Raw genomic sequence first — 25,930 nt, forward strand, 5'->3', positions numbered from 1 at the left:
TAAGGAGGAAGATTTTAAAACCAAGAGATCAAGAGGCAGAAAGAATGAGAAAGGGAAAGCATAAAAGAGCTGAATGAGGAACTTTTAATATGTTTCCTGAAGAACATTATAAGCTACTCAGTTAAAGCAAGTGTTATACTCTGTGTGACACATAAAACATGTACCTTTTATAGACCTTACCAATGATTTCTGAATAAACGTGCCTTTCTTCTCACATGTTGCTTAACCATCATCTACACTTTTAAGTAATTTACTTGTTTGTTAGTAAAGTAATAAGAAGTACATTCTGCAGCTAAATAAATTGCCCCATAAGCTTTAGCATAAAGTACAATTATGGCTGTGAACCTACGTATCAGCAATTCTACATACATATGTAATCCTGAGCAAGTGATTTATATATCTGTAACTTGTCATATATTTTAAGCTTGAAATTAAATAAAAAAGCACTACATTTGCCTTACTTAACCTTATCATCATGATCAACTTGAAAATAATAATATAATTTAGAAAATCAATATATAGTAAAAATACACTATTCACCTCTACAACAAAAAAATTTACTGCTACTAACAGGACCAGGTAGAGGTTTCTTGCTTTATTTTTAACAAAGGCCCAATATTATCGAATAATAATATTGAAATACAATATCCATCCTATAAAATATTAGGACACATAATTAAGAATAAACTAAGCTAATTCCAGTTTTAAAATTCATGCTGTGGACAGCTCAATCACAAGGTTAAAGGTAAGAAAATTATATATGTTAAAGTTATAAAAACAGCAAAAATCCACTAGTTTCCCTTCTTTTTAAATAACAAATAGATCATTATATACATGAAAGAAAAAATAAGTCTAGTAAGTTTGGAAAGGCTAATTCTCTTTGACAGAGCATGCTCCTGTTCACATGCACACAACAATAACTTGTGGATCAAGGCAACATTTATTGCCTTGGAAGGGCAAGGAATAATATCAGTACGTCACAGAAGTGAGAAAATCTAGGCATAAACCCAGTCACTCATTTGGATTTTAAAAAGTATGCACAGTCTTTCCTATGTGTATTTTTAGAAAACAGACGATCTCAAGTCTGTTTTCTGTATACAACTTAGTATTTCGCCTCTCTTTCATTTACACACACACACACACACACACACACACACACACCTGGATTGCCTTGATTTTCTGCACCAAAGTTCGAGGAAAAACAAATTTTCCAAATTTCAGTAAGACACTGCAATCTTCCTTGCCATTCTTTAATGCCATTCTTTAATGCAAGAACATATAATAAACTTATTTTGATGCCAATTATCAAAATACTTTGTGAAAACACATTTACTTGGCAAAAGTTCCAAAAAAAATCTATTCAACACTCAAATTTCACCCACCCTCTTATTAAGTGTATAACCGCTAAATGCATGCATGACCTAGTACAAAAAGTAGAATATTGAAACATGTGCAATAAACTGTAAAAAGATACAATTTAATTTTTTTGTCCAGCCCAATAAAGGATAATTTTTTCTATTAAAACAAATAGTGATCTTTTTCTTCATTTGTAAAGATTAAGCATATTCAAAAGCTCTAGGTTAGAAATGAACACCAGAAGAAACCAGAAAAATGAACACCAGAAAAATAAATTAAAATAAAGAAATAGTATAATAAAAGTTTTAACTTAAAGTTAGAACTTCTTCCCAGAACATACATGTTCCTTATTTAATATATGTACATTTTAGAAATAAAGAGTATCTTTTAAAAGCTAAATAACTAAAGTTGAGAGAAAAGCACGGTATTTTACACTAGACTCAACAATCTTTCAAGATGCTGCACAAGAAATAAAATTTGTGAATTATGGAGACATAAATGCCCACTAATAGAAAATGCTACTAATACACTTTATAGTTGTTGTTAAGGTATCACCCCAACAAGGCCTCTGTTAGTAAGAAAAGTGTACTAGGATTAGATGTATAAGAGATTTAATAGAGTATGGAGATTATTATGTTCCTACTAGAAGCCCGGTGGGGTCCCTCTGTGTGGCCTGCAGGGATCAGGCCAAAACCAGCAGTCCAATGCCTCCTGCTGCTCCTGCTCATCCTGGCCCCAGTGTGCCTGCCACCGCCGCTCAGCAGGCTCACTGCCACTCCACTGCGGTCTCCGGGCTGCGGTGGCCAGCCCTGAGCCCTGTGTCTGGCACCCATCCATCAGTCAGCTGCGCAGTGCTCCCACTGAGGGAGCGCACTGACCAACAGGGGACAGCTCTTGCGTTGAGCATCTGTCCCCTGGTGGTCAGTGTGCGTCACAGAGACTGGCCAACAGGTCGAACGGTTGCTTAGGCTTTTATATATATAGATGATAATGTTTAATCTTAAGAAATTCATGAGTAATTGCATCATTTTTAAAGTCACACTTTCACACACTCTAAAGTTGAGCTATGCAGCTATTCAACTCCAGCAATGAGCCAATGGGCCTTTTTCCAGTTTCAATAAATACTATTTAGAAGGCTCAGTTTCTACTTAGATAACTTTAAGTCATCAATGTAGGTGTTTTTTTTTTTTTTAATTCTAAGGTTAAAAGCAGATAGGCCAACTTAATTCAACTTTAATTTTAGTTGGCTAAAGTTCAGAGAGCAGGTTTCCAGTTCCAGCTCTGCCAGTTGATGTGTGTGTGACCTGGGACCAGTTACTTAATCTCTGTGGGCATCATTCCTTCCTGTAAAACTAAGGGACTATATTAGATGACTTCCCTAAAAACCCTCCTAGTAATAGCATTTTATGGTTCTTTCTTTCTCCATTCAAGTACCTCCTCACACTTTTTTAATACAACAAACTGGTAGGCCATGTGACATAAATGAGAACCTCCTCCCCAACTAAGCTTCTATAACTATAGATTGTCCCAACATATTATAAAATCATATAATTTGGAAAAGCAAAATTAGGATCTAAATTTTTAAATGAAATAACCAGTTCTAAAATCATTTGGTTCTGAAAAATATGAAATAAAAATCTAATATCCTAAATCATTTTAAAATTCTTTCTGCCTCTAGGATTCCTTAATGTTATATTGTTACAAGTAAAAATAAAATTTGTTTTTAATTTGAAAATGGATTAATTTTTTCAAGTCCCTAACCATTTCCTTTCTTTTTTTCTTGAATTTACTGGGGTGACATCCTATATAATAAAAGAGAAACATGTAAATTGACCATCCCTCCACTACACTCACCAGCCAATCAGGAGTGCTTATGCAAATTAACCCAACAAAGATGGCAGGTTAATTTGTTTACACAGGCGCCGTGTGGAGAGCAGAGTGGGACAGCCAGCAGCTTGGGGGGACGTGGTTCCCTCGGTCGCTCCCCAGAGGCCGCTGGGTGGAGAGCAGAGCGGGAGAGCTGGAGGCTTGGAGGACGTGGCTCCCTCGGTCACCCCCCAAACCGCTGGGCGGAGAACAGAGTAGGACAGGCAGGGAGAGTGGAGCGGCTTGGGGAACTTGGCTCCCAAGCTGCCAGACAGAGAGCAGAGAGGGAGAGCTGGTTGCTTAGAGGACTTGGCAGAATGGGAGGCCATGGAACGGAGACAGAGCAGGAAGGGAAAACCAAGAGTGTGGGGAGCACCAGGAATTTGGGGAATAGTTCTGATGGCAGCCCCAGGAACAGAAGTGGAAGCCCAGAGCACGGGGAGCACCAGGAATGCTGGGAATCGTAGTTCTGGTGGCAGACAGCTCTCCTAGAAACTAGAGCAGTGGTTCTCAACCTTCCTAATACTGCGACCCTTTAATACAGTTCCTCATGTTGTGGTGACCCCCAATTTCATTGTTGCAAATTGAACATAATTAAAGCATAGTGATTAATCACAAAAACAATATGTAATTATATATGTGTTTTCTGATGGTCTTAGGCTCCCCCTGTGAAAGGGTCGTTCGACCCCCAAAGGGGTCGCAACCCACAGATTGAGAACCGCTGCTCTAGGAGCAAAGTGAGCCTGGAGCAAGTTACTGTTGCGGTGGGGGATGGAGGGAAAGCAAAGGTGAGAGTCATAAGTAAAATCAGAGTGTCTAGGAAAAATTAAAGGGAAGATATCCTAAAACTTCAAGGAAATCTCCACCAATGAAGCAAAGAAAAAAAAAAAGCCTCTATTATTCTGTGAGCAACAAACCAAACTGAGTTGGGGTCTCAGACAATTCACTCATATGATTGCAAAGACAGACAGAAACTCCCGGATTGGAGAGGGTTCCCCTGAGGGCTCCCAGATTGGAGAGGGTGCACACCCACCAGTGCATGAATGTCATGCACCGAGCCTCTAGTTGGTTAATAAAATTATATAGGTTTCAGGTGTACAATTCTATAATACATCACCTATATACTGTATTGTGTGTTTACCACTCCAAGTCAAGTCTCCTTCCATCACCATTTATCCCCCCAATATTCTCTTCTACCTTTCCTAGTCCTTAAAACATTCTTAATGATATTCAAAAAGAAAGATAAATGAGGATAAGATAACTGACCTAAAAGAAAATGCAGTCTAGTATTTTTTTCCTATAGAAAACTCTATTCAATTACTTAACATTATCTAATAATTTACATATACTTAAACAAAATAAGACAGGTATATTATTCCTATCTAGAAAATAAATAGAATAAAAATATATTAACAGACTATCAGGATTTATTCAGCTACTACACTTAGTCTAGAATCTTCTCTATAAAAATTATATTTCTAATTAAGGCAATATGTATTACATTCTTTAAAATTCTAATTAAAATATCTTCTTTAATAAATATCAAAAGCCTTCCTTGCAAGTTAAATCCTTAACTTTTTAAATTCAGCAGATATGGTGAAGATTTCAATATTAGTCAGCATTACCATAAATATTTTTTGGTTTTGTTTTGCTTTCACTAAATAAATATATTTTATTTTTCAATTGCAGCTTACATTCAATATTATTTTGTACTAGAAGCCTGGTGCATGTAATTTGTGCAGTTGTGGGGAGGAGGGGCCCCTCAGCCCGGCTTGCACCCTCTCGCAGTCCGGGAGCCCTCAGGGGATGTCCAACTGCCGCAGAGGCAGGAGAAGCTCCCACCACAGCCACTACACTTGTCAGCCATGAGCCCGGCTTCTGGCTGAGTGGCACTCCCCCGTGGGAGTACACTGACAACCAGGGGGCAGCTCCTGCGTTGAGCGTCTGCCCCCTGGTGGTCAGTGCACATCACAGCGACCAGTCATTCTGTTGTTTGGTCATTTTGCATATTAGCCTTTTATGATACAGGATTTCAATAAGTTCCTATTTGAAAAAGCCTTAATTAATTAGTCTATTCCATGGAAATCATCCAAAAGGAATACTTACACGTTGATGAATATTTGGTTTTAACCCCTTCCATTTTTAAAATTTATATTTTTTAAACTTATTTTTATAATCAACGTGGGTATTTTTAAGTTATGAAATGTTAATATTAAGTTTTAAAATGCCATTTTAGCCAGGCTGGTATGGGTCAGTGGTTAAGTGTTGACCCAGGAACCAAGAGATTGCTGGTTTGATAACTGGTCAGGCACATGCCTGGGTTTTGCGCTTGATCCCTGGTAGGGGGTATGAATGAGGCAGCCAATTGATGATGCTTTTTTCTCATCAATGTTTCTCTCTATCCCTCTCCCTTCCTCTCTCTCTTAAAAAAAAATCAACAAAAACATATTTTTTTAAAAAAAGAAATGTAATTTCACTAAAGCAATGAAGTGCCAATGTATAACACCGCACCTATAGTTATTAACATTTGACTTACAACAGCTTAGTTGTTCAGAAACTAATTAAGTCATAGGTTGATTTAATGAATGTAGAGCATTATTTTGACTATAGAGCATATTTATGAATACAGAGCATTATTACATTTAATGATGTGTGGTACACTGCCAAAGGATATCAAGATACAACTTAAGTTCAACCTGTGGTTCAAATTGCTAACTTAAAATAAAATGGCAATCAGCAAAAATTTGTAATGGGTCTCCTTCCACATTGAAAGAAGGTAGAGGTTCTTCTTTAATCAGAGGTAGGGTCCATTAGCAGCTAATATACATATTTAATGCAATATACACCAAAAAGAGTAAACTCTCACATTAATGTTCTTTTACATGGTCAAAGGGGACATACAACTGAGCTACATTTAAGTAGCTTCTTTAAAAGAGCCTTTAGAAACTAATACTTAAAATTCCCAGGAGAATTTCAGTCTTTGTAGTTTCAATTGAGCAATCCACACCTACTCAGAAGGTTAAATTTCTCTCTTCTATTGGAATAAGCCTGAGAGTTGTCAAAAAGCCACAGGATAAGATCTCAGGACATACCATTAATTAATTGCTTCCCCAAGTCAGGAGACCTGTCCTCAGATTTCAGAGAAAGTACAAATTTCACACTTACTCATAACTTTTGGCAAAAGAAAGGAGAAAACATTGTCATAGGTATATGTACAAATACTACTCTTGATTTTAAAAATAAGAAACCTGGCTATATTAAAAACAAGAATATTTGCTTTATAAATCAGATCTATATTTTACTTGTAGACTGGCAATCTTTCTGCTAAAATGCTACTAAATCCATAAAGTACTATGTTATACCAAACAAATCTAATGAAGCACATTAAAAATATTATTTTTTAATACTACTTTCAATGAAAACAGGAACTATTTATGAAAATGAATTACTTTTCATCCATGCGGCTTCTCATTTTCTTCAGTTTCTGCATAATGCTGCTAGTTTCACTGCTGGAGATGGAAATGGGGGAAGGACTTCGGGTCTCCAAGTCAGTTGGACCAGGACTGATTGCCTTATTATCCTTTGTATCATCATCACTATGTGAGTCCTACAAAGAAAGGGGAATAAAGTATTACACTTTTACGAAAATTCAAGATCTCAAAGTGATCATAAACACTGTCATTTCAAAATTAAGTTTATATCCAAAACAATATTTATAAAATAGCTGAAATTATGGTATTACTTAGATGACAAAATTATATCACATATTTAAAAGTGGTTAAAATATAAATTTTATGTTGTGTATTTTACATATATTTATATATAATCACAAAGTGTAATATTTTTTTAAGAAGTAAAAAAAATTTAAAAAACTTCTGCTGTTAGTAATCTGGTATCTAAATGTCCTAATTTAATATATATAAAAATTATATATATTCCTCAAGAGGAATATATAATTACAGACATTATAACTATATAAAACATATGTACAGACACAAACAATGAAAGGAACACATCATTATTTTAATCATACTGATGGATGGATCTTTTTCTTTAAATATTCCTTATAGAAAACAATGTTTTTACAAATTAAAAAGTTTATAATAAAACATTTAGGAACCATTGATTTAATCAATATATTAAACCTAATGAACAAAAGTAAAACTTTAATTGCTTAGTAAGACTTTCATACAAATAATCATTTATTCTCTACTTTTTCTGGAAGCTGGATAGGAATAATCATGACTTTTTATTTTGTGAACAATACAAACAAAGCAGAGGCCTTCCCCTTCCTGAACGATTCGGTCCTAAAATCATTAGATGAACAGAACAAGGTGGAGAAAGACAAAGAGGCTGAGAGTGAGGTGTCCCAACCTGAGTGAGATGAAGTGCATCTAATGTAGGAGAGTGGCCTAAGCAGGAAATAAGAGCCCAAGTCGGGCAATGGGGATGTCCAGTGGGACATGGCAAATCATGAGCCCAGAGTGAGGTGAAATTCCCAGAGATCATAGTCTGTGTCTCTCCTTTGAATCACATATCATTATATTAACATTGAATAGCTGAAATAAGTTTCATATAAATAGCAAAAATAGTCTCATTAATTCTAAGGAATGTATCTGGATTGATGAGAAATAACAAGGTTCTCTGTCTCAACTGAGTTCATAAATGGAAAACATTTTTAAACTAATATATGAGCCATGTGTTCCTTTCAAAACTTGAATATTCCATAGTAAAATAAAAAAATACTATCACTGTACATAAAGGCACATACATAAAACTTTACCCTAGTTCATCATGTATCACAGTGCTAGAATGAGCGTACCCATCGTATCAGAAAATGAGGCAGGGCTAGGAATTAGCAGGCAGCAAGAGGCCAAAAGCAAAGAAATAATAATTTCATGTGATTTACCAATTTATTTTCCCCTGCAGACTTTAACTTCTCCTGCAGTTTTATGGTAGTCTGTCGGATCCTTTCTATCTCCTCCTGCTGTTTAAGAATCAGTTGTCTTTCCTTCCGAGCTGCCTTATTAGCTTCTTGAAGTCGTTTAATTTCTGCCTAAGGTTTAAAGAGTTAGGAGAGGCACTGAGATTTGGAGGAGAAAGGTCAAAAGTAACATTTTAAAAAGAAAATCATCCAATCATCACATTTAACAAGAATAAAAATATACAGTATCCTATCTAATAATAGACAAACAGGGTAATTGACCGTACCTTCGCTATGCTTCCCATTGGCTAATCAGAACGATATGCAAAGTAACCACCAACGAAGACGGTGGCTAATTTGCATACAGCAGGCAGGGCTGGGACCTGCAGGACCTGGGACATGGACCCGGGCCCCGGCGAGGCGGGGCCGGCAGCGTGTGAGCGACACTGCCTGCAGGCCCCGGACCCCTGACCGGGCGAGGCGGGGCCAGCAACACGAGATGCTGCCAGGGTGGCCCCGGGCCTTGGATCAGTGACCTGGCGAGGGAGCAAAGTGGCGGAGAAGGGAGAGAGCCCAGGTGGCAGAGAAGGGAGGGAGCCGAGGGCTAAGCGGCGAAGGGAGGGAGCGAGGCAGCGGAGAAGGGAGCGAAGCCTGCCTCGGTGGGCTTTGCTCCCTTCTCTGCTTCGCTTCGGTCTCAGGAAGCCTTATTTTTGCAGGAATCTTCCTGCAACAGACCTCTAGTTTCAAGATAAAAGTAATAACATTGAAAACTCTGTAAATATTGAAAAAGGAAAAACAAGTCACATAACTTCATCTATCTAAAATAATTTAACATAACCCTTTAAATAATTATAATTACACCAGACTATGATTTCATCTGCTCTTTTTATACTTAACATGCCGCCCTTCACATTTTCTAGTATAAGTTCCTTATAAATTTTTACTATCACTAACACTGCTTTAATGTTTATAATTGTTTCATACTATGGATTAGTTCTTTAGGAGAGATTCCAAAAAATAAGACAAAGAGGATGAATCATTTTATGGCCCTTAAAAGGGCGTGTGTTTTTTTTAACCCTTAAAAGTTTTAAATTTATTTTTAAAACATAATTGTCTCCACTTAAAATGCCACCAAAAACATTTAAGACTACATTGCACCAAGCTCTCTCTACACAGGATATCATAAGCTCTCTATTGCTAATTAAGTGAGCAAAAGATGATACACTTTGCTGTTAATAAATGTTAAAACTTAACAGGGATTGTCCTTTTTTCAAAAATGTTTTAATCTGTTTTCTTGTCAATAAAAATAAACATAATAAAGACATTAACAATTTGTTACTTATAATTTCTTGCAATCATGTTTCCTAGGTAAACTAAAAAAAAAAAAAAAAAGGCTATTTAAGTAGTAATCCAACATATAACTCAAATGATTAAGTTCATTGACCATCTAACAAAATAGTAACTGGCAACAGGTCAATAAGGGAAAAGAAAACTAGAATCTATTGATTCCATACTGACCAGGCAATATGAAATATGTTTACATATGTTATTGCACTCAGTCCTTACAACCACCATATGAAGTCTATATAATCTCACTCCCACGGATAAGGAACTTAAGTCTCAAAGAGTTACTTAAACATGACTATGATTACACAATTGCAAGTGACAAAGCTAGAATTCAAGTACTAAAAACTAACATTTATTGAGCACTTACCGTGTGCCAAGGGCTGTTCTAAGTTTATTATACGTATTAATTCATTTATTCCTCCCAACAACCCTGCAAAGTATATTATCAGTATTATCCTCAGCTGACAGATAAGGAAACTGAGGCACTGAGAAGTTAAGTAACTTGTCCTAAGTTATGAAACTAATATTGATAGACTTTGGATTTTAACCCAGGCAATCTGACTCTAGCGCTGAATTTTTAAGCACTACACCATGCTGCCTCTCCAAGATTCAAATCCCAGGTGTTTCTGAGTCCACTAAACCAAAATATTTGTCAACTTGTAATTAATATGCCTTAGAAATCTATTGGAAAAACAGTGACTAAAAAAATATTAATCTAAATAAACTCTTATAAATACCTTATTTTTAAAAAATATGCATTTCAAAGGACTATTTTATTTTACATACTAAATGAAGGCAGAAGACTTGATTCTATACTGCAGCAATTTTCAACCTTTTTCATTTCATAGTATACATAAGCTAATTACTAAAATTCTGCAATATGCCAAAACAGTTATTTTTTTGCCAATTTGTCAAAAAAAAAGGTATATAATTTTGATTCAAGAACACTGGGTGGCTATTGTGTTGGCTGTTGTCATTTTTTCATTTGACAATCTAAAGGAAAGAGGTCAATAACTAGTCAGGTATTGCATGTTTTAAAAATTCTTGCAGCTCACAGGTTGAAAATCGCTGCTATATTGTATTAAGTCACCAGTGACAAGCAATCCTAATTTGGAGAAATATAGTAGACTACCAAGCAACTCCTGTAATTATAGTAGTATAGGCATAAACAGTGGTGAATATCAATTAAATCTCAATTAGCATAGTAAGAAAAAGAGATTAGGCAAAATAGTAGATTCCACATCTAACTTGCCTTATGATAAGTTCTCTTACAGTAGTCTTTTTCCTAACGTACCTTTTCTTGCTGCAACTTTAAGAGCAAGCCACGCTGCTTCTTCCGTAGTGGGGGCATTTTATCATCTTCTCCTTTGTCTCTGAGATGTCTGCAAATATTTCCCATCAAGACAAAGATTAGATTATATTTCTATTCTAATGTCAATAATTCCAACCACTAAAGTCTCTAAACCAATTAAACATTTTCAAATGGGGAAAACAGTTGCTCCATGCAGCAATTCCTATCCCAACAATTATTTCACTGCAAAAACAATATATGCAAACTACATTGTGTTCTTTAAAAAAAAAGGTTTAAGAAATTTACAATATAATAAGGGAATTAAGTATAAAATGACAACTTAAGAGTCAGTTAAGTGAAAAAAGAGAAATGCAAAGAAAATGTTACGTGAGTAGAAGGTCTTAAAAGCAACATGATTCAAATATGGCAGCCATATTTCTAGCTTATGAAACAGGGTTGATCAAATCAAAGAAACAAAATCATCTTTAAAAACCAAGCATTTGGTTTTAATGAGAAAAATTAAACAGTGAAAACTATGTTCACTGAAAGAACTTACTTTTTCTGATGCTCTAGCCAGGCTAATTCAGCCTTAGTTTTCTCCTTCAAGGCTTTTTCACGGAGACGCAGGAGTGAAGACTGGTGAGCTGCCCTCATTTCCTCTTCTTTCATATACTGTCGAACCATCTCCATAGTAAACTTAGAAAAGCTATCTTGTCCTCCTGAGAATGGCATGCTCAGCTCCTAACACAAAGAGTTTACTTTGAATTTATGATCATCTAAACCAGTGGTTCTCAACTTTCCTAATGCCGCAACCCTTTAATACAGTTCCTCATGTTGTGGTGACCCCCAACCATAAAATTATTTTCGTTGCTACTTCATAACTGTAATTTTGCTACTGTTATAAATCCTCATGTAAATATCTGATATGCAGGATGTATTTTCATTGTTACAAATTGAACATAATTAAAGCATAGTGATTAATTACAAAAACAATATGTAATTATTATATATGCGTGAAAAAGGGTCACGACCCATAGGTTGAGAACCACTGATCTAAACCTTTTGGAACATAATTCACTTCACTAAAAGAGGTATGCAGAAAAAAAAAAGAAACATGCACTTATAAAATATTATATAAATAAAAAGAATTAAATTAAAAATGTTGCCAACTGCCCAGCTGGTGTGGCTCAGTGATTGAGTTTCAACCTATGAACCAGGAGGTCATGGTTCAATTCCCAACCAGGGCATGTGCCTGGATTGCAGGCTCGATCCCCAGTGGGGGGCACGCAGGAGGCAGCTGATCTATGATTCTCTCTCATCACTGATGTTTCTATCTCTCTCTCTCTCTCTCTCTCTCTCTCTGAAATCAATAAAAACTTTTTAAAAAATATTGACAACCATGTAGAAAACATTTTCAAAAAAGGCACGAGCCCTGGCCAGTTTGGCTCAGTGGATAGAGTGTCGGCCTGCAAACCAAAAGGTCCCAGGTTCGATTCCAGTAAAGGACACATGCCCAGGTTGTGGGCTCGATCCCCAGTGAGGAACTTGCAGGAGGCAGCCAATGCATGATTCTCTCTCATCATGGATCTTTCTATCTCTCTCTCCCACTTCGTTCCTCTCTGAAATCAATAAAAAAATAATAATAATAAAAAAAAACATGAGAGGGGGTAACATTCATCTACTAATTTATTCAGCCATTAAATTTTTTTAAAATATATTTTTATTGATTTCAGAGAGGAGGGGAGAGGAAGAGAGAGAAACATCAACGATGCGGGAGAATCATTGATTGGCTGTCTCCTGCACGCCCCACACTGGGGATCGAGCACACAACCTAGGCATGTACACTTGACTAGAATCAAACCTGGGACCCTTCAGTCCATAGGCTGATGCTCTATCTACTGAGCCAAACCAGCTAGGGCAGCCAGCCATTAAATTTTAACCAACAACCACTGTAAGGCTGGTACTGCCCCAGGGATATAAACATGGTAAGAATTTGTCTTTACTATCCACAAGGTTTACATTTTAGAATGATATAAATATAAATTTTTAAATAAAATTAAAATTTTTAAGAGTGAAACAAGTAAAAAAGCTAAAGAGATAACTCTGGTTCAGACACTCAAAGGCCTTAGGAATAAGTTTGTATTCTACTTTGTAAAGAAGGCAAAGCCTAATTTTATAGCAACAATGTAACATAAAATTGGTATCTTAAGAAAATCATTTTGATAGCTAACAATTGAGTTCAAGTACAAAATGTATCCTCACAACTTTAAGAGAACACATTCACAACTACTTATGAAGCATCTCTATAGGTACACTGAAACCCACCTTGGCAGAAGACAGTGTAGTCTTTTCTGGGGAAGTTTCTTCATCAGAGTCGTCATGATGGCTTTTTCTCTTTTCCAGGTTAAATCTGCGATGACTCTCAGAAGGCAGTAAAGATCGAAATGATTTTTCTTCTATTTCATCTTCTGTCATGGATTCATCAAATTTCAAAGAATATTCTGTTACAATAGAAGCTGAATCTAAAAGAATATGGAGCAGTAGATTTTATCATTATAACAGTTTTCAGTAGATACTCAATTAGTGGCAGTTGCTGCCTCTTTATGAGACAATATAATAAACTCATAACTAATCACTAGCAGTAAGCATGAAATAAACAAAATTCACTTATTTTACAAACAAGAACTCTAAAATATCTAATATTAGTAAAAGAAATATGATAAAAGTATAATGTACTTAATTTACAAAGAGCTCCTATAAATCAATTAGAAAACTAATACCCTATAGATAATTGAGAAATGGTCATAGGCTATATTCCATCTTGGTATTGGGGGGGGGGGTGTTTAGTTGTGGCTGATGTCTATGTTTAGTTTACTCTTTGTGATGTATGATTCTAGGGTTTTGACAAATGCATTGCACCAGACAGTGCACACAACTATACAAACATGCAATACCTTACATAATAGTTGTTACACACTAAAAGTTCTGTGCTATGTATCCACTTTGTAGTCAATCATTCTTCTTCCACCTAACACCTGGGAACCATTAATTTGTTTTCCATCCCTGTCTTTTGCCTTTTCTAGAATTTCATATAAATGAAATCATACAATATGTAATCTTTGGGGCTTGCTTCTTTCACTTACTAAAATTCACTTAAAATGCAACCATGCTGTTGCATGAAGCAATAGATTCTCCCTTTTAATCACTGACAAATATTCCAATGTATAGATTTACCAGTCTATCCATTCCCCTCATAAAACATCTTGTAGCTTTCAGTTTTTAGAAAATAAGAATAACAGTGTTATGGACATTAGTGATAGGTTTTTGTGTAGACATACGCTTTTAAATCACTTGGGTAAATACCTAGGCACATGATTGCTGGATTCTTATAAAATACTGTGAAAATGTCTCCAAAGTAGCATTCTGTACTCCCATCAGCAATGAATGCAGGTAAACTCGTGTTGCTCTGCATTCTTGCCACCCATTTGTTGTCAGTTTTTTGGATTTTAGCCATTCTAACAGATATGTTGTAGTATCTCGTTGTGATTGAATTTTCATTTTCCTAATGACACATGATATTAAACACCTTTCCTATGTCTATTTGACATTTGTATATTTTCTCCAATGAAGTGACTATTCTTTTTTAATTGGGTTGTTGAGTTTTAAGAGTCCTTTAAGATAGGAATTTTGTGGCAAATTCAGTCTCTAACTTTCCACCTTCTGGCTCCCCAAAATTCATTCCTTCTTGCTTGCAAAATACATTCACCCCTTCCCAAGGGCCTCCAAACCCATTCCAGCATCAACTACACATTCAAAGTCTCATCTAAATGTCATCTAAGTAGATATGGGTATCATTCATCCTGAGGCAAAATTCCTTTCTAGCTACGAACCTGTGAAACAAGGCAAGTTATATGCTTCAAAACACAATGGTCGCATAAGAGTAGAATAGACAATCCTATTCCAAAGGGAAAAATCCAAAGAAGAAAGGGGTAGTAGGTCTTCAGCAAATCCAAAATCTAGCAAGGCAAATTCCATTAGCTTTTAAGGCTCAAAAATAATCACCCTTGGCTCGATGCTTTGCCCTTCAAGCCCACAGAGGTGGCAGTCATGCTTTCTACACCCACAGGCAGGGCTTTGCCCCTCATCCCTGAGTGGCAGCTGCACCCACTCGGCCAATGGTGTCAGCTTTGCTTCTGAGGCCCTGAGCAGGGGCAGCTTGGACAACTGAAACCAAGGAGCGGGCCCCACCCTCTGAAATCAATGAGTGGACAGCCTTATACTTCAGCCTTCGTGCTCTGAGCCTGTGGTGGCAGGGGCTACCCAGCTGATACATAAATCAACCTCAGGATCAGTCTTCTATTTTCTTGAAAGATAGGCATGTTCACAGCTGGGTAGCTCTACTGTCTTATCCAGGGGAATCCCAGAAGTCTGAAAGTCTTCCTAAATTTCATCCCTTCTCTTGCCCTTCAATCCAAATTAGCAGTGTCTCTGCTGGTATAGTCCTAGCTTCTGTTGAGATGGCTGATTAAATCCAGGGGTAATCTCTTTATGGGGTGACTGTCAAGTCACACCCTTGGTGTTCTCTCCAGAACATGTTTTCTCATTTTTTACAATATGGATAGGCTGAGAGTTTTCCAAATCTTCAAGTTCTGGTTCTTTTATGTTTAACAATTCCTTCCATTTATCTTTCCTCTCACACTTTACTCTAAGCCATCAGGAGAAACCAGGCCATGACTTCAACACTTAGCTTAGAAATTTCCTCAGCTAAATACCCAAGTTCATCACTTTTTTTAAATTAAAACTTTATTGTTCAGATTATTACAGTTGTTCCTCTTTTCCGCCCCCCCATAGCTCCCCTCCACCCAGTTCCCAACCCACCCTCTGCCCTTACCCCCGCCCCACACTGTCCTTATCCATAGGTGTACGATTTTTGTCCAGTCTCTTCCCACACCCCCCACATTCCTTCCCCCGCCGAGAATAGTCAGTCCACTACCTTTCTATGCCCCTGATTCTATTACATTCACCAGTTTATTCTGTTCATCAGATTATTTATTCACTTGATTTTTAGATTCACTTGTTGATAGATGTGTATTTGTTGTTCATAATTTGTATCTTTACCTTTTTCTTCTTCTTCCTTTTCTTAAAGGATACCTTTCAGCATTTCATATAATACTGGTTTGGTGGTGATGAACTCCTTTAGCTTTTTCTTATCTGTGAAGCTCTTTATTTGACCTTCAATTCTGAATGATAGCTTTGCTGGGTAAAGTAATCTTGGTTGTAGGTTCTTGCTATTCATCACTTTGAATATTTCTTGCCACTCCCTTCTAGCCTGCATAGTTTCTGTTGAGAAATCAGCTGACAGTTGTATGGGTACTACCTTGTAGGTAACTGACTGTTTTTCTCTTGCCTTTCTGCTTTTAAGATTCTCTCTTTGTCTTTTGCTCTTGGCATTTTAATTATGATGTGTCTTGGTGTGGTCCTCTTTGGATTCCTTTTGTTTGGGGATCTCTGTGCTTCCTGGACTTGTAAGTCTAGTTCTTTCACCAGGTAGGGGAAGTTTTCTGTCACTATTTCTTCAAATAGGTTTTCAATATCTTGCTCTCTCTCTTCTTCTGGCACCCCCATAATTCAGATGTTGGTACGCTTGAAGTTGTCCCAGAGGCTCCTTACACTACCTTCATATTTTTGGAATCTTTTTTCTTTTTGTTTTTCCGGTTGGGTGTTTTTTGCTTCTTCGTACTTCAAATCGTTGACTTGATTCTTGCGATCCTCTAGTCTGCTGTTGGAACTCTGTATAATATTCTTTATTTCAGTCAGTGTATGCTTAATTTCTAGTTGGTCCTTTTTCATAACCTCGAGGATCTCACTAGATTTCTTGAGGGGCTCACTAAATTTATTGGCGATTTCTAGAAAATTCTTGAAAAACCTTGTAAGTGTGGCTTTGAACTCTATATCCAGTAGTTTGCTCTCCTCCATTTCTGTCATTTGTGACCTGTTTCTTTGTCTCCGCATTTTGGCTGCTTCCCTGTGTCGATAGGGTGGCTTTCTGTGCTAGGTGTCCTATGCGGCCCAGTGGCTCAGCCTCACCAATTACCTGAGGTGGACACTCTTGGTGCACCCCTTTGTGGGCTTTGTGCACAGTCTTATTGTAGTTAAGCCTTGATTGTTGTAGGTATGACTGGGAGGGATTGACCTCCAGGCCAATTGGCTGTGAGAATCAGCTGTGTCTGCAATGGGAGAACTTCTGTGCTGCAGACACCCTTCTGGGGCAAGACTTGCTTCAGTGGGGCTTTGGTGCTCACTGAGTCTGCTCCCCGAGTGTGTCCCTTATGGATCTGAGGAGTTGTAATCTGGATGGTCCCACTCTGACCCCTGGGTACATTGGCTCTTGGATCTCTAAGGAGGTGCTAATTTAGCCTCTGCCTGAGGCTACCCAGCAGGAGCTATGGAGAGATCTGCAGATTCCTCTTCTTTGTTTGGGGTTTGGAGGTGCACAGATGAGGCCCAGCTGTGAAGCAATGTAAGCTGCTGTGGGGCCTTGGGCCTTCTCTTGGAAGTTCTGGGTCTCTCTGAACCAGCTGCAGTTTGTTAGGTACTTTTTAGATTGCAAAGGGCCAGGCCTTTCATATGCAAAAGCCTCTGCGCACAGCTTGGATGGGGCAGGGTCTCAGGGGATCAACAGGGCAGAGCAAGCAGCGATGTCTGCTTCTCAGTCCTACCCTAAGAGGCCCTGCATCTCAGTGCCCCGGTAATTGCTGCAAGCATCTCTGAGAGAAAGCTGCCCTCGAGTTCCGACCGATGCCAGACAGTCCAGTTTCTCCCCGTATGAGTCTGGGTCCCCAAAGACTCGCCCAGAACTAGAATTCAGAGCTGTCTGGGGTTTGAGACTCCCTCCCAATTGAAAAAGACAACTGTGTCCTCATTTGCCAGTCCTTTCCACATGAGCCTCAGTACCTCTGCACTTTACTTCCGCACCTCCTCTGAGTCTCAGTGTGCTTTTCTCTTTCCTTCGAGTTGTAGAATTTCCACTCAGCCAGCCTTCCTGTGGTTTTGGATGATGTCCGTTTTGTCTTTTAGTTGTATTTTTGAAGTTGTGCGAGGCAGCAATTTCCGGTGTTTACCTATGCTGCCATCTGGGTTTCTCCTCCAAGTTCATCACTTTTAACTTCCTTTTTATTTCTTCTTTTAAAAAAAGAATTTTTATTGATTTCAGATAAGAAGAGAGAGGGAGAGAGATAGCAACATCAATGATGAAAATCATTGATCGACTGCCTCCTTCATGCCCCCCACTGGGGATCAAGCCCACAACCTGGGCATGTGCCTTGACTGGGAATCGAACCGTGACCTCCTGGTTCATAGGTCTACACTGAGCCACTGAGCCATGCAGGCTGGGCTCATCACAATCACCTTTAATGTCCATATTCCTACCAATAGGTCTGCAAAAGGCAATATAGGCTTTTTCTAGGATGTACCTCAAAACTTCTAACCTTTACTCATTAGCCAATTCTAAAGGCATGACCACATTTTTAGTATTTGTTATGGCAGCACCTCACTTCTGGGTACCTAGACCTAAGGCTGTCATAATTATAGACAGCTATATCTAGATATTATTTTCATTATAAAATGTACAAAAATATTTCAAAGGGTTCCAGAAGCCTCCCAAAACAAATAATTACACATATATGTGCAAGGAAGTTACCTTTCTCATCGGGAAGAGATGGTACACTGTCACTTTGTAGAGAATCATCCGCAGCAGTCTGAACCTGTTCATCAATAGAACTCTCTGTCTTTCCACTGTGAAGTTTCTTCTCATTTTCCTTAGAAGATGGAACTGAAGGACTTTCTTGACGGCTGCTACCACTACTACTTCTGTTTATGAATATTATAGAAACAAACAAAGAAGGCGACAAAATAAGGATAACTTCAAAGTAAACTTATCTGGCTAAGGAACGGGGGTTATGATCAAGATACAAAATGGTAAAAGATGTAATATAGCCGAAACCGGTTTGGCTCAGTGGATAGAGCGTCGGCCTGGGGACTGAAGGGTCCCAGGTTCGATTCTGGTCAAGGGCATGTACCTGGGTTGGGGGCACATCCCCAGTAGGAGATGTGCAGGAGGCAGCTGATCGATGTTTCTCTCTCATCGATGTTTCTAACTCTCTATCTCTCTCCCTTTCTCTCTGTAAAAAATCAATAAAATATATTTTAAAAAAAAAGATGTAATATAAAGCATAAAAATAATAAGTAGACATAAGCCCGAGAAGAAACTTTTAGAAAGGATGAATAGGAGAGAGGAAGGTTTCACATTTAAATAGTCATACTGGGCAACCACTATTCTAAGGCTCTCACACTCATATTTCCTATCATTTTAAAACCAAACTACTGACCGAGCCTGCATGGCTCAGTGGTTGAGCGTCAACCTATGAACCAGGAAGTCACAGTCTGAATCCCGATCAGGCACATGCCAAGGTTGCAGGCTTGATCCCCAATGTGGGGAGTGTAGGAGGCAGTTGATCAATCATATTCTCTCTCTCTCTCTATGTTCTCTCTCTCTCTCTCTCTCTCTCTCTCTCTCTCTCTCTAGTGATGTTTATCTCTATCTCTCCCTCTGCTTTCCTCTGTGAAATCAATTAAAAAACAACAATATTACAAAGAAAGACCCAAGCTACTGGGAAAAGAGGCTTCTACTTGGTATTTCCACCTCCTTACTTTTCATCAATATCACGATTTACCACAGTCTGCTTCAACCCCAACTACTCTACTGGAACTACTCTTCTAACCTCTACCTAAACTCTAATTTCCAAATCCAATAGAATATCTATGACCTTAGATGGTGTTGACCTCTATCGCCTTCTTTAAAAGTTCTACTTGCTAAAGCAAATATAAGTAAAATGTTAACATCAGGGTAACCTGGATGAAAGATAAAGTATAAAAAAACAAATTTATACAGTGCATATATAATATAGGTTCTCAAGGAATGGCAACTATATTGTTACATGAAACAACTGTTTTACAAATCAGCAAATTAAATGGGAAAGGTAAAACTTTCATTTAAAGAAATGAAATTGAGAAGTAAAAAAAAAAAAAAGCAACTATCAGCTAGTTATCATACTTTACTACATCAAACTCTTTTCAGAATGTACAAAATATGGTGCAAACTGCCATTCTCTGATACATTATCTCAATGCGTTGAGACTTTGTCTCCTGGCAATTGTTAGTCTGGTTCAAATAAACTCACAAACATTAAAACAAAACCCTCTTTTCACCTTCTATCATGATTCTTGTATCTTGAAGACTCAGAATAACTATCATATGAAGAATACTTCTGATGCTTTGAGTCAGGGGTTCCTTCATTATTGTGAGAGAGTGAAACAGATTGACTTTTCCTACAAAAACAAAACAAAAGTTGTTCAACATTTAAAGTCTCTAATAGGAGCAAGGTTTTAATACTGCTCAACATTATTAGATAAAACCTTGAATGAACAGGAATTATGAAATAACTTACAAAGTATTCGAAGGCATTCATTTATGAAAAGGTTGTATAACACACTAAAGAGTATCTTCTGCCCTGGCTGGCGTGGCTCAGTGGCTAGTGTTGGCCTGCACACCAGAGGGTTGTGGGTTTGATTCCCGGTCAAGGGCACGTACCTGGGTTGCAGGTTCAATCCCCATCCCGTCAGGGTGTGTGCGGGAGGAAACCAACAGATGTGTCTCTCTCTACATCGATCTCTCTCTCTCTCTTTCCCTACTCTCTCCCTTTCATTCTCTCTAAGTCAATGAAAAAAAATATCATCACTCCTCAGATGAGGATTTTTTTTAAAAAAGAGCTTTTTCTTTTTTATTATGAGAAATAAGCAAAAATCACCCCAAGTATCAATGAATGTGAATAGACTTAAAATCTATGAATTAGAGACAGTCAAAATGTGATGTAAAAGAAAGAAGACACACACAAAACATGATCACATTACCCAGCCCTGCCTAAAACACTCTCTAATGACTTTCCACTGCACTAGAATAAACAAAATCCTTACGGTCTGCAAGGCCCTACCATGATCTGATCCCTGCATCATCTACCATTCTCCCCTTTGCTCTCTGCCTCCAATCCCATTGGTCTTCCTTCCTTTTCTCTTCCTACCTTTACATGTATTGACCTGTATATTCTTTACCTCCTTTACAACACCAACTCCTTTTCATCCACTGTATCTTACCATAAGCTTTACTTCTTCAGGAAAACTTTCTCTGACCTCCTTGTACCCACAGGCTATTCAAATTCCTTTGTTATGTATCTCAGAGACAACGATCCTTTCTTTCATAACACATACCTCAGTTTACAGTGACCATTTCTTAAGTGACTATTTGAATAACATCTACCTTCTCCTCTAGACTGTATGCCCAAAACTGTATTCCCTGCACCCACAATAGTGCCTGGAACTCAGCAGATACTCATGACATATTTGCAGAATGACTGAATATTAACCTATCTGTTTCAGCTCTGGTCCTCAGTTGCTTCACGAAGTCTGAAGCATGTATCCGCTGGTGGTCATACAGCGTTGGTAGGGGAGCTCCTGAAGCAGTAATGGCATCTGATATATGTGTTCGAGTCAACTCTGCCATCTAAATATGAACACACAAGCCAAAAGTGATGAACTAAGAGGGAGCAGAGCATCTTGGAAGATCAGTGGATTTAGAGAGAGCAAATTCTGCAGTAACAGGTAAATATTATGGGCAAATCATTTAGTCTTTTTAAGTCTCAACAGCTTCCTTATAAAAATAGATAAATAGAACATGATTTCTAAGGTTTCACCCAGCTATAACAATCTATAAATTAGACAGAAAACATTTAAGTCATATAATGAGCCATACTAAACCAAAAATTCAATCTTCCTTCAAGAATCAATTCAGGAGAACCAAGATGGCGGCATAGGTTAACGCCGGAGTTTGCTGCTTTGAACAACTACTTCAAAAGTGAAACCAAAAAACGGAAGGGACATCACCCAGAACCACAGGAACGCTGGCTGAGTGGAAGTCCTACAACTAGGAGGAAAGAGAAACGCACACGGACACTCAGAGGAGGCGCAGTGCTGAAGTCAAATTCTGAAGTGCGGAGTGCATGGAGCGGGCTGGCGGCAGAGGGCGCGGCTGTTGTTTTCATTCGGGAGGGAGTCGCAGACTCTGAGCACCAGATCCGGGCGAGTCTTTAGGGACCCAGACTCAAACGGGAGAAGCGGGACTGTCTGGCTTCGGTCAGAGCGAGTGCAGCTTTCTCTCCGAGCTTTGCAGCGGGTGCTGGGACTCAGAGAGGCAGAGCCCCTTGGGACAGGACTGAGAGCCGCCATAACTGCTCTCTCTGGCCCACCCTGTTGATCCTGTGCGACCCGCCCTACCCAAGCCCTGCACAGAGGCATTTGCCAGATAGCCTCAGGCAAAGGCTAGATTAGCACCTCCCTAGAGGACAGAAGTTCTCTCACCGCTGACACAGCTGATTCTCATAGCCACTTGGCCTGGAGGTCAAACCCTCCCTGGAATTAGCTACAACAATCAAGATTTATCTATAAGACTGCGAACAAAGACCACTAGGGGGTGCACCAAGGAAGCATAACAAAATGCGGAGACAAAGAAACAGGACAAAATTGTCAATGGAAGAAATAGAGTTCAGAACCACACTTTTAAGGTCTCTCAAGAACTGTTTAGAAGCTGCCGATAAACTTAATGAGATCTACACGAAAACTAATAAGACCCTCGATCTTATATTGGGGAACCAACTAGAAATTAAGCACACACGGACTGAAATAACGAATATTTTACAGACGCCCGACAGCAGACCAGAGGAGCGCAAGAATCAAGTCAATGCTTTGAAATGCGAGGAAGCAAAAAACATCCAACCGGAAAAGCAAAATGAAAAAAGAATCCAAAAATGCGAGGATAGTGTAAGGAGCCTCTGGGACAGCTTCAAGCGTACCAACATCAGAATTATAGGGGTGCCAGAAGATGAGAGAGAGCAAGATATTGAAAACCTATTTGAAGAAATAATGACAGAAAACTTCCCCCACCTGGTGAAAGAAATGGACTTACAGGTCCAAGAAGCGCGGAGAACCCCAAACAAAAGGAATCCAAAGAGGACCACACCAAGACACATCATAATTAAAATGCCAAGAGCAAAAGATAAAGAGAGAATCTTAAAAACAGCAAGAGAAAGAAACTCAGTTACCTACAAGGGAATACCCATACGACTGTCAGCTGATTTCTCAACAGAAACTTTGCAGGCCAGAAGGGAGTGGCAAGAAATATTCAAAGTGATGAATACCAAGAACCTACAACCAAGATTACTTTATCCAGCAAAGCTATCATTCAGAATTGAAGGTCAGATAAAGAGCTTCACAGATAAGGAAAAGCTAAGGGAGTTCATCACCACCAAACCAGGATTATATGAAATGCTGAAAGGTATCCTTTAAGAAGAGGAAGAGGAAGAAAAAGGTAAAGATACAAATTATGAACAACAAATATGCATCTATCAACAAGTGAATCTAAGAATCAAGTGAATAAATAATCTGATGAACAGAATGAACTGTTGATTATAATAGAATCAGGGACATAGAAAGGGAATGGACTGACTATTCTTGGGGGGGAAAGGGGTGTGGGAGATGTGGGAAGAGACTGGACAAAAATTGTGCACCTATGGATGAGGACAGTGGGTGGGGAGTGAGGGCGGAGGGTGGGGCGGGAACTGGGAGGAGGGGAGTTATGGGGGGAAAAAAAAAGGAACAAATGTAATAATCTGAACAATAAAGATTTAATTAAAAAAAAAAAAAGAATCAATTCAATTACTAGTTCCTATCTGAGTCTTTTCTGAGCAACGTGAGTATGTTTTCCCTACTCTTAGCCACTACTGCCACTGCTGCGTGTGTTATTCATTTTGTATTTTTTTCAACCACTGTCTTGATGACCTGAAGTGTTTTTGAAATCTTTGTTAATGTTGTCTAAAATTTTCCTGAGAAAAGAGATGCTACTTTATATTTATTTGCACAATTCCACAATATCTAACATGTAGAAGGTTCATGGCTTATTAATAACAATCATTTCACAAGCAATCCTAAATTGTAACTGCTTAAATAAATGAAACTATATCTATCGGTTATGATATCCTATATAGAGTAAAAACTATTTCTAGCTTTGTCCTTGGCACTAACAACACTGTAAAAGACACTAACGACCCTGGGTAAAAATGAAACATCTTCATACAAAGCAGACCAGTGGCTCCCTGGACTGAGGTTGGGGACTGACTGCAAAGGGGCATGGGAGATCTTTTTAGAGTGTTGGAAATATTGATTATAGTAGTGTTGATAGGGATGGAAAAATAAGCTATAGAAATATACAGATACAGGTATCTACATATTTGTCAAAAGTCATCAAACTATATCCTTATAATGGGTACGTTATTTTTTTGTAAATTATTCATCAATAAAATTACTATCTTTTTAAAAAGCTTACTCAAGGGCAAAATTTAGAGATCTTCATCTTTTTTTTCCTGCCTCTATAAATTCAAATGTACAAGACACTGCAATAAAAGGCCAGTTATTCAGACTGACTAAAAAGAATGAGGAAGAAAAGGGTTCCCAGCGGCTCTCACCTCGCAGATCTGGCGTGCTGCGTCTGTGGTAAGGCGAGCAGTCTCTGTCTGCTGAGCAGCTATTTTACAAGTTGCTTCCTGTAGGACTTCAGTTACATCCCGTTGTGATTTAACCACCTGCTGTAATGATTCTGCATGGACCTGTGCATAAAAGAGAGTAAAAAGAAAACTTTCGTCATGTCGCAGAATTTGTAAGTTTGTTTCATGGATCAAAAGAACAATGGGTTTAAAATCTGAAGTCTTAAGAAATCACTGCTGAAGTTTAAGTCTTAACTCCACTGGTTAAGAGTTGATGTGACTATAGATAAGCAACTACCATGTAGTTACCTCAGCTTCCACTTATTAAATTGGGGATACATCCTGACTACTTAATTTCACAGGGTTGTTACAAGAATCAAATGACATGAAATTAACCCATAGGACATATTTTACATCTTCTCTTCTTTACTCATATAATTAAAAAAATACTAAAGTGATTTCAAAGATACAAATTTAGGTTTAATAACTTTGCTACAAAATAAGGTACCTGAGCTGCTTTGTTTCGGGTTTCTTCTAACTGTCTCTGACACTCCAGAGTCTCTTGTTCAGCCTTTAATTTCAAAAGGGCCAAGTCTCTTTCATGGCGTTGCTGCTGTGCCTTCAAGATAAAGAAGTGATCAACTATTAATTCTAAGATACTAAACTATTACAACTCAGTGACTACATTAATCCCAGGGCTGTTTTCTCAACACAACAACCATTTATCATTTATCAAAATACTTAGTGACCACCTACTATGTTTTTTTAATTCACCATTAAGATTATTATTTTTTTAAGATTAACAAAGAAAAGAGGGGGGAAAACACACAAAGAAAGATAAAGAAGAAAACCCCACAAATACCTTTATAATCTGAGCCAGAGATACACTTTCTTGCTGAGCAAGTGAAATGCCTCTAACTCTTTCTACATCTGACAGTTGGCGCACTGACTCCTCAATGGCACTCAAGTAACTCAGTTCAGCTGCCATACGATGCTGGAGGCCAGCAGGAGAAAAACGTTTAGAACCTGGAGGGCATAACAATTGTCAAATGTTAAAGTTCACATGAAATTAAATTGCATATCAGATTTCTAAAATTCATTTCTAATTTTAAGAGCCCAAAACAAAGACAGTGACTTAGAAATACAGTGTCTTTTAATAGTTACTTCTTGTGTGTGTGTGTTTGGGAGGGGGGGTAAAGCGGGGGGTGAGGGGGAGAGTATGCACATGCATGGGTATGTACTTACATACAAACCTATAAACACTTAGGAGTACATACATGACATACATTTTTCAGTGTTTTTACTAATGCTGGCAAGATGGGAAAAATCACCACTACTGAATCTCTGATGCTTCTTAATATTTTCCTGTACAGTTTCTGTTTAAAACTTTAAAAAGTAATCATATCCAGTTGAAAAACCATTTCCCTATAATTTAACTGAAACATTTTCCCCAAGATAAGTAACCTTATTTTTAAAATTACAACTGCACAGCTCGACTTGC

The 25,930-nt window shown here is 38.1% G+C and overlaps 1 protein-coding gene across 7 annotated transcripts in view; it reads right to left on the reverse strand.

Moving 5' to 3' along the window:
• The window catches only part of CEP350 (centrosomal protein 350), a 125,534-nt gene that overhangs the window by 38,661 nt on the left and 60,943 nt on the right, over nucleotides 1–25,930 (reverse strand). For all 7 annotated transcript variants that reach the window (XM_059673421.1, XM_059673424.1, XM_059673423.1 and 4 more), the window contains 11 exons: nucleotides 25,292–25,455; nucleotides 24,938–25,048; nucleotides 24,412–24,552; nucleotides 21,262–21,398; nucleotides 20,051–20,170; nucleotides 18,484–18,653; nucleotides 13,110–13,306; nucleotides 11,341–11,525; nucleotides 10,788–10,875; nucleotides 8,132–8,278; nucleotides 6,672–6,829 (listed from right to left, as the gene is read on the reverse strand). In XM_059673421.1, the coding sequence (XP_059529404.1) occupies nucleotides 6,672–6,829; nucleotides 8,132–8,278; nucleotides 10,788–10,875; nucleotides 11,341–11,525; nucleotides 13,110–13,306; nucleotides 18,484–18,653; nucleotides 20,051–20,170; nucleotides 21,262–21,398; nucleotides 24,412–24,552; nucleotides 24,938–25,048; nucleotides 25,292–25,455 (1,618 nt within the window). The remainder of the gene's footprint in view (nucleotides 1–6,671; nucleotides 6,830–8,131; nucleotides 8,279–10,787; nucleotides 10,876–11,340; nucleotides 11,526–13,109; nucleotides 13,307–18,483; nucleotides 18,654–20,050; nucleotides 20,171–21,261; nucleotides 21,399–24,411; nucleotides 24,553–24,937; nucleotides 25,049–25,291; nucleotides 25,456–25,930) is intronic.

This window comes from Myotis daubentonii, chromosome 18 (genome assembly GCF_963259705.1).
Source record: "Myotis daubentonii chromosome 18, mMyoDau2.1, whole genome shotgun sequence".
In the NCBI taxonomy this organism is placed as follows: Eukaryota; Metazoa; Chordata; class Mammalia; order Chiroptera; family Vespertilionidae; genus Myotis; species Myotis daubentonii.